The following is a 16,307-nucleotide window of genomic DNA, read 5'->3' as shown; positions in this document are numbered from 1 at the left end:
CAGGCCCAGAGCATAATACTACCACCACCATGCTTGACGGTAGGTATGGTGTTCCTGGGATTAAAGGCCTCACCTTTTCTCCTCCAAACATATTGCTGGGTATTGTGGCCAAACAGCTAACATTTTTTTTCATCCGACATCCCATGGACAAAGATAAGACCTTCTGGAGGAAAGTTCTGTAGTAACCAAACTTCATGAATGTTTTTTGTGATAAACAAGTATGTGCCCCAATCACTCTATCACAAAACAATAAGGGTTGTCAGACAAAAACACAGGATGGCAGTGTAATAATAATAATATAAATTAAATATTCAAATAATTTCCTACTATTGGCTCTGATTTAAATGATCTAGTTTTTGCCTTAAAGCCCTCCTGCGTCCAAGGACTTTTTTCTTTAGTTTGTTAACGACAAAAAAATAATAAAAAGTATATACTGTAAATTACATTCATTCATGTCATTCGTAATGAGTGTATGTAAAACTTTGACTACAGTGGTACCTCAACTTAAGAGTGCCCCACATTAAAAGTATTTTGAGGTATGAGCTGTGTCTTGGATAATTGTTATGCTTTAAGTTGCAAGAACAAAATTGCGTTACAAGCATTCCCACCATTAGTCGGCGTAGCAAATGTCACAGTGAAGCCTATAAGATCCGACGAAAACATCTGGTTTTACTCGCGAGGATTAGCTTGTAGCTAGTGATCAACATAACTTTGTTTTCCAACCATGGGATGGAAGAGAGTGTGAAGGACAGTGCTAATAAGAAGTGGATGCTATTCATTCTCTGTTGCCTTCAGGGCGCCGTTATGCCCTTCCTATCTTTAAAACAAATTGCTGCCCTAAATCAAATCAAATATTAAACTCTTAAATTCTCCATAGGATTATTTTTATTCTTTCCTTAATTTGTTATTTCTTAAAGCATTGTGGTTTGTAGATAATTATCTCTACTTAAGCAGTAGGCTATCACAATCTTTTATATTACTATCCAAGCTCCATATTTATAAGCGCCATGTTGTTTGATACGTGTTGTATTAACTATTTACTGACGACTATTTATTGTGGGCCATGTAGGCTATATGAACCACGACAACCAATTGCTCAAAATAAATTGCTCTTTGAGGGTTTAAAAAAGTTGTTTGAATTGAAATTAATTAAATTGAATTTAAAAAATACTTCAATTTGACCGTATTACTCCTAGTCTGCAGCACACTGAAGCAGTATGAGTCTAACGCCAGCCAAAAATGTTGAAATAATATCCAAACGGAGAACATCTATTCATGAAAATATGGAAAAACTGCTGATGGTGTGTTTGACGGAGAAGCAGCTGGAAGGAGATACCATTGAAGTCCACTTACTTTCCTAGGTAAATGTTGTACATTACTGTAGTTGTTAGTAGTACATTCTATTATTGCATAGTTTTTACATACATAATATTTATTATCTAAAAGTTGTTTTCTCTTTTTAAAAGGCACGCGACATATCAAAATTATGCTGTTTTGCGGGGGCCAAGCACCAATTAACTTGATTTCAATTCATTTTAATGAGAGACGTTGATTTGAGATACAAGTGTTTCGAGTTTAGAGCTTCGTCACAGAGCTAATTAAGCCCGTAAGTTGAGGTACTACTGTTTCCGTCTAAAAGGTATGTTTCTGTGATTCAGTCGCTAGAAAATATATTTAATACTGCGGTCTGACCTTATCGAAGGGAGGGAAAATGATGGGGTGTGATGAGTACTCTAAGAAGTTGATGTGCAGAGCTGTGGCGTTCTCAGTGTATGGGTTGGTTTGAATAGTTCCTATGGGGTTCAGCATCTCTTCAAGTTCATCTGTCCAATACACAAATATACAATATTTACTTTAAGAAGCTTGTGTACCTCGGTTTTAATTAAAAAATAAAAAGTTATGGTAGAATACCAGGAAATGAGGACCAGCAATAAAGGATGATATCCCCGGTCTTTAGTTGTCCTTTGTAGTCAAACACCATGGTGTTTACCCAGGCAATTGGGTAGTGCTAGGACACAGAGAGATAGAAGAGTTAACAATATAACAGTCAAGTGGGAAGATTTGTAAACTAGCTGGTTTCTTACCACTTTCCCTGCTTTGCGAATGGTCTGGTACTTGTTTGGATGAGCGTTTTTAGTGGACTTCTGCTTCTTCACCTTATCCATGACAGCGTAGATGGCGAAACAGAGGCGTGTCATTCGTGGCAAGTCGCAGACGGAGATGTCAAATTCTAACAAGTTGTCTTTCCAGGTGTGCTCCGAGCGCCCGCTGCTCTCACTGCTTACAGCTGGTTTGCACAGCAGCTCTGTTCCGTGAAAAAGCCCGGCCCTGACCTGTACCTGAGCACCACAATAATTTCATTTACATGTGTTTTTTAAATAATATCTACCATGTATCATGTTGTTTTCCATAAAAGACTGACATAATCCAAGATTACCTTGGCAGTTTCCTCTGCATTCACCTTGCTGCCTTTCACTAGAACTATCTTAAATGGCCTTGATACGCTCCACACACAAGTCTGTGCTTGCTGCAGGGAGAGAAACAGCAACACATTATGCTGTAATAATTCATACGCATGCATAGATACACCAAAACAATGTGAGAAACAGCAACATATTATGCTGTAATAATTCATACGCATGCATAGATACACCAAAACAATGTGTGTGGCGGGCTGTATAAGTGGGTGAAGGGGGTTTAATGTAATAAAAAACAAAGGCATGTGGCTTTGCGAGAGCCCGCTGTAAACAGAACATACAACATGACAATATATATGTATATATATATATGTATATATATATATATATCATACAGTAAATACAGTATCCCTCCATTTTCTACCGCTTATTCCCTTCGGGGTCGCGGGGGGCGCTGGAGCCTATCTCAGCTACAATCGGGCGGGAGGCGGGGTACACCCTGGACAAGTCGCCACCTCATCACAGGGCCAACACAGATAGACAAACAATATTCACACTCACATTCACACACTAGGGCCAATTTAGTGTTGCCAATCAACCTATCCCCAGGTGCATGTCTTTGGAGGTAATAATACGCATATTTACTCTTATGTTACTCTTTTCCTTTATTTATTAGCACTAAGGATGGACAGTATGGCCTAAAATATGTATTGTGATGTATACACTGCAGCTTCTTGCGATAACAATATATATATATGTATATATATGTATATCACAATTACAATATGATTAGGACATATAAATGACAATATTAACCATTTCAAAACGGGTTACAAAGAATCCTAATATGGCGTATGCAGTAATACATTGCGTCGTTTCCGGTTTGATTATTTCCCAAATTCAGATTCTGCTTAGGGCCCCAATTGAGCCAGGCAAATAACTTGGTTGGCATTATCACTGTCGATATTTGTATTGATCTGCCCAGCTCTGTTTACATTGAAGGGCTATAGCTTAGTGTTAGCATGGCTTCACGTATCCTTTAGTGATGTGTAGTATAGCATTTTTAGCTATTCCTTGCGCCCCACTGATTATAGTATTTTTAATGTATATTCTATATCCATTCTCTTCTAATTTATTTTGCGCCATGGATGCGATGATTAGTTATTTGGAAGCAACTTCGCACTGTGGAGGGACGTTAACCGCTAGCTCGGCAGAGAGGATGCAAATTTGGGGAAAACAGAATAGAATGTGTCATCAAAATGCAAAATCACGATACGACGATAGTATTATAATCTCTATTGTCTGCCATATTCATATAATCTAATATCATCTATCTATCGAGCACACTATGGTCCTGATTTACTAAAGCTTTGTGTGTCCTAAAACACGTGTAAACTTGATAATACACACAAAGCTGATCTACTAAATGTGTGCAAATTGAATCGCGTCTTTTAAGTGAGCAGAATAAAACGTGCAATCCATTTTGCGTCTGTCTTCATTAATATGCAAAATATATGCTGATCATCAAAACGCCCAAAATGTAAATGTATTAAACAGCATGCACAATGTGATTTATCAACACTCATCACCATTTTGGCAACACTAATTTGCATTTTATTTAGCACGTTTGAAAAGGACGTGCAAACTGACCCAGTTACACACACGGCTGTGAGGGAGGAGTGCTTGCGCTGCAAAGACACACGATGGACAGAGCATCCTGCGTCCTAAGTGTATGTTTCAACATATTCGGACAGTCAGAAATTAAAAAAAATATTAAACACATCGTCACGTCAGAAATAAAAAAATATTAAACTAAAAAATATTAAACACATTGTCTATTCAGCAACATCCTTTTACAATTTCATAGCTGCTGGATGACTTAAGGGAATGGTTAAAACAATTTAAATGTATGCGTTTTGGTGTCATTTAATATATTTTTAATGACGTTTGTTTTTTCACATACAATATATATTACTAACATACACTACCGTTCAAAAGTTTGGGGTCACCCAAACAATTTTGTGGAATAGCCTTCATTTCTAAGAACAAGAATAGACTGTCGCGTTTCAGATGAAAGTTATCTTTTTCTGGACATTTTGAGCGTTTAATTGACCCCACAAATGTGATGCTCCAGAAACTCAATCTGCTCAAAGGAAGGTCAGTCTTGTAGCTTCTGTAACGAGCTAAACTGTTTTCAGATGTGTGAACATGATTGCACAAGGGTTTTCTAATCATCAATTAGCCTTCTGAGCCAATGAGCAAACACATTGTACCATTAGAACACTGGAGTGATAGTTGCTGGAAATGGGCCTCTATACACCTATGTAGATATTGCACCAAAAACCAGACATTTGCAGCTAGAATAGTCATTTACCACCTTAGCAATGTATAGAGTGTACTTCTTTAAAGTTAAGACTAGTTTAAAGTTATCTTCATTGACAAATAAGGACATTTTAATGTGTCCCCAAAATTTTGAACTAAAATTTTGCTAAAAACTAGGGGTGTCAAAAAAAAAATAATTTTCAAATTAATCACGATTCTTATTTGTAACAATTCTTAATCGATTGAAAAAAACCCTCATACGGTATATGGATATTTGTTTCTTTTTTTCCGGTTCTGTCCAGTCACTCAAGCAAATCATATTGTTGATGTAGATGCCCATATCTGCTTTACAGATTTACTTAAGAAAAGAGAAGTGTGCCATACTTCTCTTCCTGTCGTATTTGTATTTGACTTTATTAAATGTTTGGGTAGCAGTTGTCTTTTAAGTAATATAGAAATTGATCAGAGCTGTTTATTTATTTTATGGAGTAATTTAGTTAATCAGAAAACTGGCATTCAATGTTGTTAAAAAAGTATAATTTTGAATCGAGAATCGTTGTGAATCGAGGATTGATTCTGGATCGAATCGGTACCCCCAAGAATCGAATATAATCGTGTGGTGCCCAAAGATTCACAGCCCTACTAAAACGTCTAGAAATATAAATTTTTTGGCATCTTGAGCACAGTAGTGCAGCTTCCCTCCCATGCACCTTTAGCGGAAAAAAAAGAAAGAAGATCTGTCAAGGTAGTTAGATGCACTGCGCGACTGCTTCTAAAATGCCCATTAAAAGTGGTAGATGTCTACTGCTTGTTTGAAAACATGGCAAAACGCCACAGTTAGGAGCATAATAACATTGCACAGGCAGTGTTAGTAGATGACATGCAACACAGCCACTAATAGTACATACTATTTTATAGATTGCACCCCAAGTTTAGCACATGGTATTTGGATCTTAGTAAATCAGGCCCTAGTCGTGATCAAAAATGACTATGTTTTAGAGAAAACAAATTGGTTTTGGTTAAAACCACAACTACCTCAAAAATGCTGAACAGGAAGTTGAACATGAATGCTATTGTTGTGAGTGTGATGTCGGGAGGTGATAAGGATTAAGTGAGAGATATTGACACTACACACACACACACAGGGCTGAACTACAACAAACTCTTAATACATTAACAAAACTGATTTAAATGAAGGCAAACTGTAATAAATTCAACAAAAACATACGATTCAGGTGTTTCTTATGTATGCGTTGATTGATAATGAAAGCATTGATGCATTCCGAAACAAAGACTGATACTATGTCGCTCGATGACGTGTCAATTTTTGCAGGTGCAGATGCAGGTGCTGTGTCATTTGACTATAAAGCGTCAAACTGTGTTTATCAGGAAGTGCTTTTTTCGGCTTACAAGCGACAGCTTGTACTGAAAGAAACCGAAGGAGTAGAACAGAGAAAAAGGTGTGGGGTCATTTTCATTTTATAGCGCCAAATGAGGTAATTTATTACATTTTTCACATTTAGTACTGTTTGGCTAATTGACCAGAGTTGCACGTTCCATATTCCTAGTCGTTTAGAATTTTTAAAAAATAAAAAATTGCTTATGATTCATTTTATTTGCCGGTCAAATGTTGTTACTTTTTAATCAAGCAGATGGTGCCAATATGAAACACCAACATAGTCTCAGTTTAATGTCAATATTTTGCAGGTCAAATGTAGTTACTTTTTAATCCAGCAGATGGTGCCAATATGAAACACGAACATACCGTAGTCTCAGTTTAATGTCTTTATAGCTCAGTTGCTATTTACACAACACTAATAATTGCACCTATTTTGCCAAGTCAATACCTATTTGAAAATTTAGCCATGATGTGTTAGCATAAGTACATTCAAAACTATGTTTGGTTAGTGTTTTTTCTTTTTTTTAAAGCATGCACACACAATGTTAACCATTTGAATGCCTGTTTAGTTATTTGAAAGTTCCATCTCCACCGCGTCTTCAGCTAATGTTTTCTAACAGGTGGTCTCTTGTATTTACTTATATTACCATATTCTCCCCAAATTATTCTAATAAAAAACATTTTTTTCTTTCATGGAGTGTCCTAATTCATTCCTAATTGCATCAGCTAAGTTGGAATGCTTGGTGGCAATAGAGCAAATGCAAGCAAGTAATTCATAACATAGTCTCATAACAGACAGGAGTCTAAGTATGTGTGCTTTGTCAAACTGAATACATAACGTATACAAATAAGAAAATAATTGTGAGACCTAGAGGTTTTTTGTGTGCATAGGAATATTGTCTATATCTACACGTCACATTAAGCTTTAAAACTATATACATGCAAGCGCACCCACATTTATACTACAAAATGAAACTGAAATGAATTCCTTGAATGTACCGAACTCTAGTAGTTAATTGCTCAAATCATGTTTACTGTATATCTTTTATGCCCTATTAAGCCTAGATAATATTTTCATTGTTTTAGTTGTGGCTTACAGAATTTTAGATTTTCACTGCATCAAGTCATTTTTGGTTACCTTATTAAGTCATCATTTACATCACTTACATCATTTTTGACTTACCGTAGGAACCCGTCTTTTGGGAGGTAGAGGTAAAGGTGGGTTGGAGGTCTTGCGACTGACCACTGTCCCAATGGTGGAAATTTCCTTTTCAAACATGGTCTTGACTGTGCTGGAGTGGACCAGGGTGAGATGTGGAGACTCCTTTGACTGCATGCATGAGCGTATATACTACCCACAAGACAGGATATGTGCAATTTGCACAGATTACAAGTGGAACAATAATAAGCACAATCATACTAAAGTTCATATTATTTTCATGAGCCCTTCTGGATAAGATCTAAGAGCAGCTTTTCATGCTGCACGGTCAAAATCAAAAACAACATAGTACTATAGGTATACCCCTCTTAGACAACAATGCAATGAACGCAGAATGACATCGAGATGGCAAGTTATAAACAAATAGTAATAAAAACTACAATAAATGTAAAAGCATATACAGTGGAACATCGATTTACAAACCGTTCATCAAACAAACATTTAAATTTACGAACCACAGACTGAGCAAAAATATGCCTTGGTGTATGAACTTTGTATCCATGTACGAATGTTTCATCCACGCCCACAATGCCTTGCATCACAGCCATTGCGGGCGGGCTGATCGATCTCCAGCTCATTTAGTCAGCAGAGCATAGTACTGCTGTTAGCTACTGTGCTACTTTGTGTGCCTTTTAAGCAGTGTTGGGTTAGTTACTGAAAACCAGTAATGAGTTATAGTTACTAGTTACTTCATTTAAAAAGTAACTCAGTTACTAACTCAGTTACTTACACCAAAAAGTAATGCGTTACTTTGAAAAGTAACTATTTAGTTACTTCTTTCTTTCTTTTCTTTTTTAAAAGCTCCCATTAATGCCCTTTAGCCTTCATTTCAGTACTGTTATTGCACTGGAGAATAATACAATGTGTTGATCAACTTGACATGCATTTGCATCACTGAACTCTGCTAAGCAATGTGGTCTACATACAACACACAAACAATGTGGTCTACATACAACACACAAAGACAAAGATATGTTTCAAAGGCCAATTTGTTTCTGGCCAGAACAAATTGACAAAACTATTTTAAATAGCTGCAACATAATGGCACTTTAACTTGAACTTGAAGTAGATAGGATATTTGATACAAGACACAACTTACATTTAACTCAAATGTTATTTTCTTTGTGCTCGACAAAAGAAAAGTATTGAGAATTTCTCCTTGTTAAAAAAATCGACTCTTGCCTTCGCCTTGATGTCTTGTTAGTTGTTATGATAGTAGCGTTTATGTGTGTGGCCCTTTAAGATATGACAGCATGTGGGTGAGTGACGTCAGTGAGTGAGTGGGCGAGAGAAGTGAGGGAGCGGCGACAGTGAGTGCTTGCAGGTGCTCTCTCTAGCTTGGTGGATGGCTGCGTGCAATAAAATCACAAAGTTGCAACAAACCGCCGGCCTCGTCATTCACCCTCAGCTGTAAAGACCACTTCCGGGTAAAGTGAAGGTTGTTAGCCCCGAAGGAACGTCTCCCCTGCGCTCCTCAACTACGGTATGGGAGTCCCCCCTCGCCCCTACCCACACAAAGCACGTACGCCTTTTGTTTTCCACCGCAGCGCTGCCACAAAACACACTCAGATCTTCAGTTTCTAGCCGATACTACATAAAAAATAACGTAAAATAACGCAGTAACTCATCATGTAGTAACGGTAACTGAGTTACTGAATATAAAAAATAACGCGTTAGATTACTAGTTACCGCCGAAACTAACGGCGTTACAGTAACGCGTTACTTTGTAACACGTTAGTCCCAACACTGCTTTTAAGTGCTTTTTATAGCCTTTTTTAACAGCATCTTTCTAGTTTAGCTAGCTAATGTGAGTCCTCAAAAAGCACTGATAGCTAAAGTGAGTCCCTAGAAAGCAAAGGATACAAGCGATGTGTGGTTTGAAACTATCAGTATAGTATCCACAGGGTTGTCGACACTGCATTCCCCTCCTTTCTGCTGCGTGCAAAGACGATTAACCGACAAGGTAAAGTGGATTTAATTTTTTAATCTGAAATAGTGTAGCGACCTGGCATTTAAAGTTAGGAAGTTTTGTCTTTCAAACTTTGAGTGCACCACAGGGCTAGTGACAGTGTGTCTGTGTGTAGACAGGTCGTCTAGTTGTTGTTTTTAAGAGGAGAGAGTTCAGCTACCTTTTGTTGTTTTGATTTTGTTATTACCGTAATTTCCGGACTATAAGCCGCTACTTTTTCCCCTCGTTCTGGTCCCTGCGGCTTATACAACAGTGCGGCTTTTTTACGGCTTACGGTAACCAGGGGCGCGCACTACCGAGGATGCGCGAGACCGAGGCAGACATCTGGCGCCAGGTAACGAGAGCAAAACAAAGGGTAGGAGAGCGTCAGCGACAGTTTGCGCGAAGGAAGTGTTCATGCAAACACCCTCAATATGGAAAACAAACGGAGAAGTGCATATGATGCTGCGTTTAAGTTAAAGGCAATCGATCTGGCTGTCAAAGAAGGAAATAGAGCTGCTGCACGTACCCTTGACATCAATGAATCAATGGTGAGACGTTGGAGACGGCAGCATGAAGAACTGATTCAATGCAAAAAGACAAAAAAATCCTTCAGAGGTAATAAAAGCAGATGGCCGGAACTTGAAAATTTTCTTGAGGACTGGGTGAACACACAGAGAGCAGACGGCCGGGGTGTTTCCACCGTGCAGATCCGACTGAAAGCCCAAAGAACCGCCAAAGAAATGAATATTGAAGATTTTAGAGGCGGACCATCATGGTGTCTCAGATTTATGAGACGAAAAGGACTGTCCATTAGGGCACGGACGACTCTGAGTCAGCAACTCCCTCCCGACCACAAGGAGAAAATAACAAACTTCCGCAAATTCACACAAAGAAAGATAGACGAATATTCCATCGGACCGGACGAGATAATAAACATGGATGAAGTGCCTCTGTCCTTTGACTTGCCTCTCACAAGGACTGTTAACAAAAAAGGTGAATCGTCCATCACACTGAGAACAACTGGCCATGAGAGAACACATTTCACTTGTGTTCTGGGCTGCACAGCATCCGGACTAAAGCTTCCACCGATGGTGATTTTTAAACGGATTACTATGCCAAATGAAAAATTCCCGAAAGACATCTCCGTAAAAGTCAACCAGAAAGGGTGGATGATGGAAAGCGTTATGAAGGAATGGCTGAATGAGTGCTATGGCAAGCGACCTGGGGGATTTTTTCGCCAAAAAAAAGCACTGCTCGTTTTGGACAGCATGAGGGCCCATATAACAGATTCTGTGAAAGCAGCCATCAAGAGCACAAACTCTATTCCAGCTGTGATTCCTGGGGGCACAACGAAGCATTTGCAGCCACTGGACATCAGTGTGAATCGTGCTTTTAAAGTGGCACTACGAGTTCAGTGGGAGGCATGGATGACTAACGGTGAGAAATCATTCACCAAAACTGGTCGCATGCGAAAAGCAACTTTTGCTCAAGTCTGCCAGTGGATCCTGACAGCATGGAAAAGTGTGAAAACATCCACGATCATCAACGGCTTTCGAAAAGCTGGACTGCTGCGTCATGATGATGAAGAGGACGGCGTAACGGCTGACGAAGCCAGAGCCGTTGATTCCACTGACGAAGAGGAAGGTTTTGAGAGCGAGAACAAAGGAGAGAGAGTGGCTGACGACGCCATTTTGGACCTGTTCTTCTCCGACACCGACGAAGAGGATTTCGGTGGTTTTAGTACGCAGGAGGAAGACGATGACACAATGATTAAAGACTGACTTTTCATATACCGGTAGTAGGCTGGTTATTTTGATAACCATTTTGATAACTTTGTATTACTTTGCACCGTTGTATTATTTGTACTCTGCACGAATGCTGTTCGCCATGTCAAAGATGTGAAAGTTTGATTGAATGATTGAAAGATTTATTGTTAATAAATGGGATGCTTTGCGTTCCCAAACAGTCATCTCTGTCCCGACGAACCCCTATATACTACGGTAATTACACATCAAAACGCCTGCGGCTTATAGTCGGGTGCGGCTTATATATGGAGCAATCTGTATTTTCCCCTAAATTTAGCTGGTGCGGCTTATAGTCAGGTGCGCCTTATAGTCCGGAAATTACAGTAAATAAAAAGTTGATCATCACACCCTTGCTAAAATATGGACTTTTGTTGAGGTTGCAACTCAATATTCATGTGTACATTCTTTATGTAGAAATTTGCATCAACATACAAACTTTATTTATGAACCCCGTTGAAGGTTCCACTGTATGTAAAAGATACCAAAAATATTTTGGGAATACATGAATGGACTAATAATCTAATCAGGGGGCTGTTTGGGCTAATTTATCTGTCTTTATCTGGATGCAAATTTGTATTTGTTATTATTTTGGTGGAAATTGGATTCTTAAAGCGGTCTGTTACACAAAAAAGGTTACTACTATTACTTTTGTTCTTACAATATATAATGACTTTGCCCACGATATGCACTCACTGACCTTATATTGCCACAGAGCGTGGTCTCCACAGAGGAACTCCATGCAATGGCTGACTCTTAGGACATATTGTCCTCGCCATGCCTCCTCTTCAGGCCCATGGGTGGTCAGCCACTTCCTCACAGCCACCTCCATGAGCTCTGCAGGGGTGCAGGATGCAGGCACCTTCAGACTGGCAGAATCCTGTGGGAGAAGAAATCCATGATTGTAAATAAATACCTATATGTATGGTTTGGTGTGAGAAATTTAAAGGGGACCTAGGATAATCTTAAATTTTTTCTGACTTATAAATGTTGTTTTAATATTGGATACCCATGTAAAACAATGCATCATATCATAAGGTTAATGCATTTAGGCGTGAGCTTGCATGCAGTTTTGGATTGATTGATTGAGACTTTTATTAGTAGGTTGCACAGTGAAGTACATATTCCGTACAATTGACCACTAAATGGTAACACCCGAATACGTTTTTCAACTTGTTTAAGTCGGGGTCCACTTAAATTGATTCATGATACAGATATATACTATCAGATATATACTAATATCATAATACAGTCATCGCACAAGATAATCACATTGAATTATTTACATTACTTACAATCTGGGGTGTGGAGGGGGGGTGTTAGGTTTGAGAGAGAGAGAGAGAGAGAGAGAGAGAGAGAGAGAGAGAGAGAGAGCGAGAGAGCAAGAGCAAGAGCAAGAGAGAGAGAGAGATATCAGCAGGCATAAGAAAAAGTATCTGCATTTGATTGTTTACATTTGATTATTAACAATCCGGGGAGGGTGTTAGTTTAGGGTTGTAGCTGCCTGGAGGTGTACTTTTATTGCGGTTTTGAAGGAGGATAGAGATGCCCTTTCTTTTATACAGTACATGTTGGGAGCGCATTCCACATTGATGTGGCATAGAAAGAGAATGAGTTAAGACCTTTGTTAGATCGGAATCTGGGTTTAACGTGGTTAATGGAGCTCCCCCTGGTGTTGTGGTTATGGCGGTCATTTACGTTAAGGAAGTAGTTTGACATGTACTTCGGTATCAGGGAGGTGTAGCGGATTTTATAGACTAGGCTCAGTGCAAGTTGTTTTACTCTGTCCTCCACCCTGAGCCAGTTTGGAGAAGTGGGTAGGAGTGAGGTGGGATCTGGGGTGGAGGTCTAGAAGTAATCTGACTAGCTTGTACTGGAATGTTTGGAGTTTAGATTTGAGGGTTTTGGAGGTGCTAGGGTACCAGGAGGTGCATGCGTAATCGAAAAAGGGAATCTCGTTCGTTGGTTGACCTTTTTGATTACCTTGGTTGCCATTTTATCACAGGAAAGATTAGCCTCTAGAAAGGAACCTAGGTAGGTGACCTCATCTTTCCTGGTGATAACAATGTCACCCACTTTTATAGTGCCTCTGGTTTTGCAGTCTGGCGACGTTGTGACGTCACAGCGAGGTGGATGTACTTATTTGGACATTAAGTATTTGTGGACATTAAGTATTCGCTACCGGCCAGAGGGGATGAGCTCCTCCTCCTCTGTTTCAGGCTGTAATGAAACACAAAAAAGGTAAGATAAATTATTATCCTAAAATTCCAAGTGAAACGTCCAACATTAGGGTTGTCATCTCAATGCACTTGTGTGCTACTGTAAATAGACAATGAGGTTTAAATAATGAAAACACTGAACAAATGGTGCAAAATTTCTAAATCACAGTTATTAGCTCCCATGCATAAGTGACCCAAATAAATGATCATTTGTTGCAGGATGTGTTATCACACATCCGCATATAGAAGCTATTACTTGGCTGTGAGCATCAATCGCTTCGCATTTATGAACATGAAAAAATAACTGTTTAAAAAGCCTAATAGGAAAAGACGGTCACTATTGTTAGCTGTCAAATACAAATATTTTGCTGTTGGATATTGTTTTCGAACATTGGGACTCCAATGGGACTCCTTTGAGATCTTTTTCAAAGAAGACATTCAAAGGAAATTAAACTCAATGTGAAGTGACTGATAAATCAGGTAAAAAGATAAGATACATTATTAATTGCTATTGATTTGAAACATCTACAAGTGCACTAAATGTAAACAGTTTTTAAGCAGACAATCTCAGATTATATTTAGAACACTGAAAATTGGGGGATCAGGAAATCAAAATGTGATAAAGTGGATTCAAATCACGAAACTAGTAAAAATATTCACGTTTTGCACTTTAAATAATTGTTTAGGTTTTATTTCTGACTCTTAGTGTGAGCAATGGTATGCATTTGTATAGTTTGTGTAAAGCTGAAATGAAACAAACCAAACTGTAGCCACTGGCAGTTTAAGCTCACAAAGACAGGCATGTAAAGCAACGACAAGTCGTTGAGTTCATATTCAACTCGTACAAGCCATGACTTGTGCCTGGTGGAGAATGAATTTGTGCTTCAACAGACTGGTTGACACGTCCTGAAAAGCCACAGAGACGCTAACTGTTAATTATTCTAATTATAGCACAGTACTGACCTGATTCCTGATGTTAAATCATACTTTCTGGATTATATAATGCATCAATGAGTAAATAACAACATTGTGATGGGGGGAACATACAAGCACATACCACACCAATATGCAAGCAGAAATTAGATAAATGCTTACACAATGCCAGATTAAGTACAGTATATATGCCTAACCTCCAGATAAGGACAACGATATCACTCAAAAGGTTGTGAACTCTGCTGTGAACAATGGCCATGTTCACTTCGAAACAATACAACACAACACACTTCCTGCCCATAATATAGCTTATTGTGTCTGGCCTCCAAATAAGACTTCCTGTCAGTGTCCACTAAAGTGGCACAGATGTCCTGTTTTTTTTACACACATGTTGATTAAAGTAGTTGGCATTGTCAGCAAAGTTATAAAAAAGCGAAAATGTGTATATACAAGATGAGAGTAAGACATGGGCAAAATATCAACGTGAGGACAAACGGATTTCAGTCCCCGAAGTCAGTGTTTGGAGAATGGCGTACTTTCTTGGTCGCGGGACTATTGAAAAAAGCTTTGAGTAGTTTTCTTTAAAGGGATCATTAACTTTTGTTTTAGCTCCCATTTGTCATGAGTTGAACTGAAATATCTAAAACTTGTACAAAATACACGAAAGACCTTTTCCTTTCAAATATTGTTCACAAATCTCTAAATCTGTGTTAGTGAGCATATCAAGACGCTAATTAAAGTGCAACACATCTCCTTCGCATAGAGTTGATCAGGTTGTTGATTGCGGCCTGTGGAATGTTGGTCCACTCCTCTTCAATGGCTGTGGGATGTTGCTCGATATTGGTGGGAACTGGAACACGCTGTCGTATACAGCGATCCACAGCATCCCAAACATGCACAATGGGTGACATATGCTGGCCATGCAAGAACTGGGATGTGTTCAGCTTCCAGGAATTGTATTCAGATCCCTGCAACATGGGGTCGTACGTTGTCATGATGCAACATAAAGTGATGGTCTCGGGTGAATGGCACAACAATGGTCCTCAGGTCACGGTATCTCTGTGCTTTAAAAATACCATCAATAAAATGCACTTGCGTTCATTGTCCATAACATACTCCTGCCCATACCATAACCCCAACCCCAACATGGGCCACTCGATACACAATGTTGACCTGAGCAAACCGATCTCTTACACGATGCCACACACGCTGTCTGCCATCTGCCCTGAACAGTGAAAACCGTGATTCATCCGTGAAGAAAACACCTCTCCAACGTGCCAGATGCCATGAGCATTTGCCTACACAAGTCGGTTACGACGATGAACTGGAGTCAGGTCGAGACCCCGTTGAGGACAACGAGCATACAGATGAGCTTCCTTGAGACGGTTTCTCACATTTTGTGCAGAAATTATTTGGTTATGCAAACCAATTGTTGCAGCAACTGTCCGGGAGGCTGGTCTCAGATGATCCGGGAGATGCATCTGCTGGATGTGGAGGTCCTGGGCTGGTGTGGTTACACGTGGTCTGCCGTTGTGAGGCCAGTTGGATGTACTGCCAAATTCTCTGAAACGCCTTTGGAGATGGCTTATGGTAGAAAAATGAAAATTCAATTTCTGGGCAAAAGCTCAGGTGGACATTCCTGCAGTCAGCAAGCCGACTGTACGCTGCCTCAAAACTTGCGACACCTGTGGCATTGTGCTGTGTGATAAAATTGCATAATTCAGGGTGGCCTTTTATTGTGGGAAGCCCTTTAAGCCACACCTGTGCAATAATCATGCTGTTTAATCAGCATCTTGATATGTCACACCAGTGGCAAAGAAGAAATGCTCACTAACACAGATTTAGACAGATTTGTGAAAAATATTTAAGAAGAATAGGTCTTTTGTGTATATACAGTAGTAAAAATGTTAGATCTTTGAGTTCAACTCATAAAAAATGGGAGCAAAAACCAAAGTGTTGCGTTTATATTTTTGTTCAGTGTGTTATGATTTTTAATCTGCATCTTCTTCATTGTGGTCTGCATAACATGTAATGGTGGAGCTTTT

General features: G+C 39.2%; 1 protein-coding gene across 2 annotated transcripts in view; it reads right to left on the bottom strand.

Annotated features, from left to right (window-relative positions):
• Nucleotides 1-16,307, bottom strand: part of pik3cb (phosphatidylinositol-4,5-bisphosphate 3-kinase, catalytic subunit beta) — a 149,934-nt gene that overhangs the window by 25,738 nt on the left and 107,889 nt on the right. For both annotated transcript variants that reach the window (XM_062067965.1, XM_062067964.1), the window contains 6 exons: nt 11,811-11,990; nt 7,322-7,489; nt 2,438-2,527; nt 2,085-2,339; nt 1,912-2,008; nt 1,693-1,823 (listed from right to left, as the gene is read on the bottom strand). In XM_062067965.1, the coding sequence (XP_061923949.1) occupies nt 1,693-1,823; nt 1,912-2,008; nt 2,085-2,339; nt 2,438-2,527; nt 7,322-7,489; nt 11,811-11,990 (921 nt within the window). The remainder of the gene's footprint in view (nt 1-1,692; nt 1,824-1,911; nt 2,009-2,084; nt 2,340-2,437; nt 2,528-7,321; nt 7,490-11,810; nt 11,991-16,307) is intronic.

Source organism: Entelurus aequoreus, linkage group LG13 (genome assembly GCF_033978785.1).
Source record: "Entelurus aequoreus isolate RoL-2023_Sb linkage group LG13, RoL_Eaeq_v1.1, whole genome shotgun sequence".
Classification (NCBI taxonomy): domain Eukaryota; kingdom Metazoa; phylum Chordata; class Actinopteri; order Syngnathiformes; family Syngnathidae; genus Entelurus; species Entelurus aequoreus.
The sequence above is the reverse complement of the archived record's forward strand: the minus strand, read 5'-3'. Positions and strand labels throughout refer to the sequence as shown.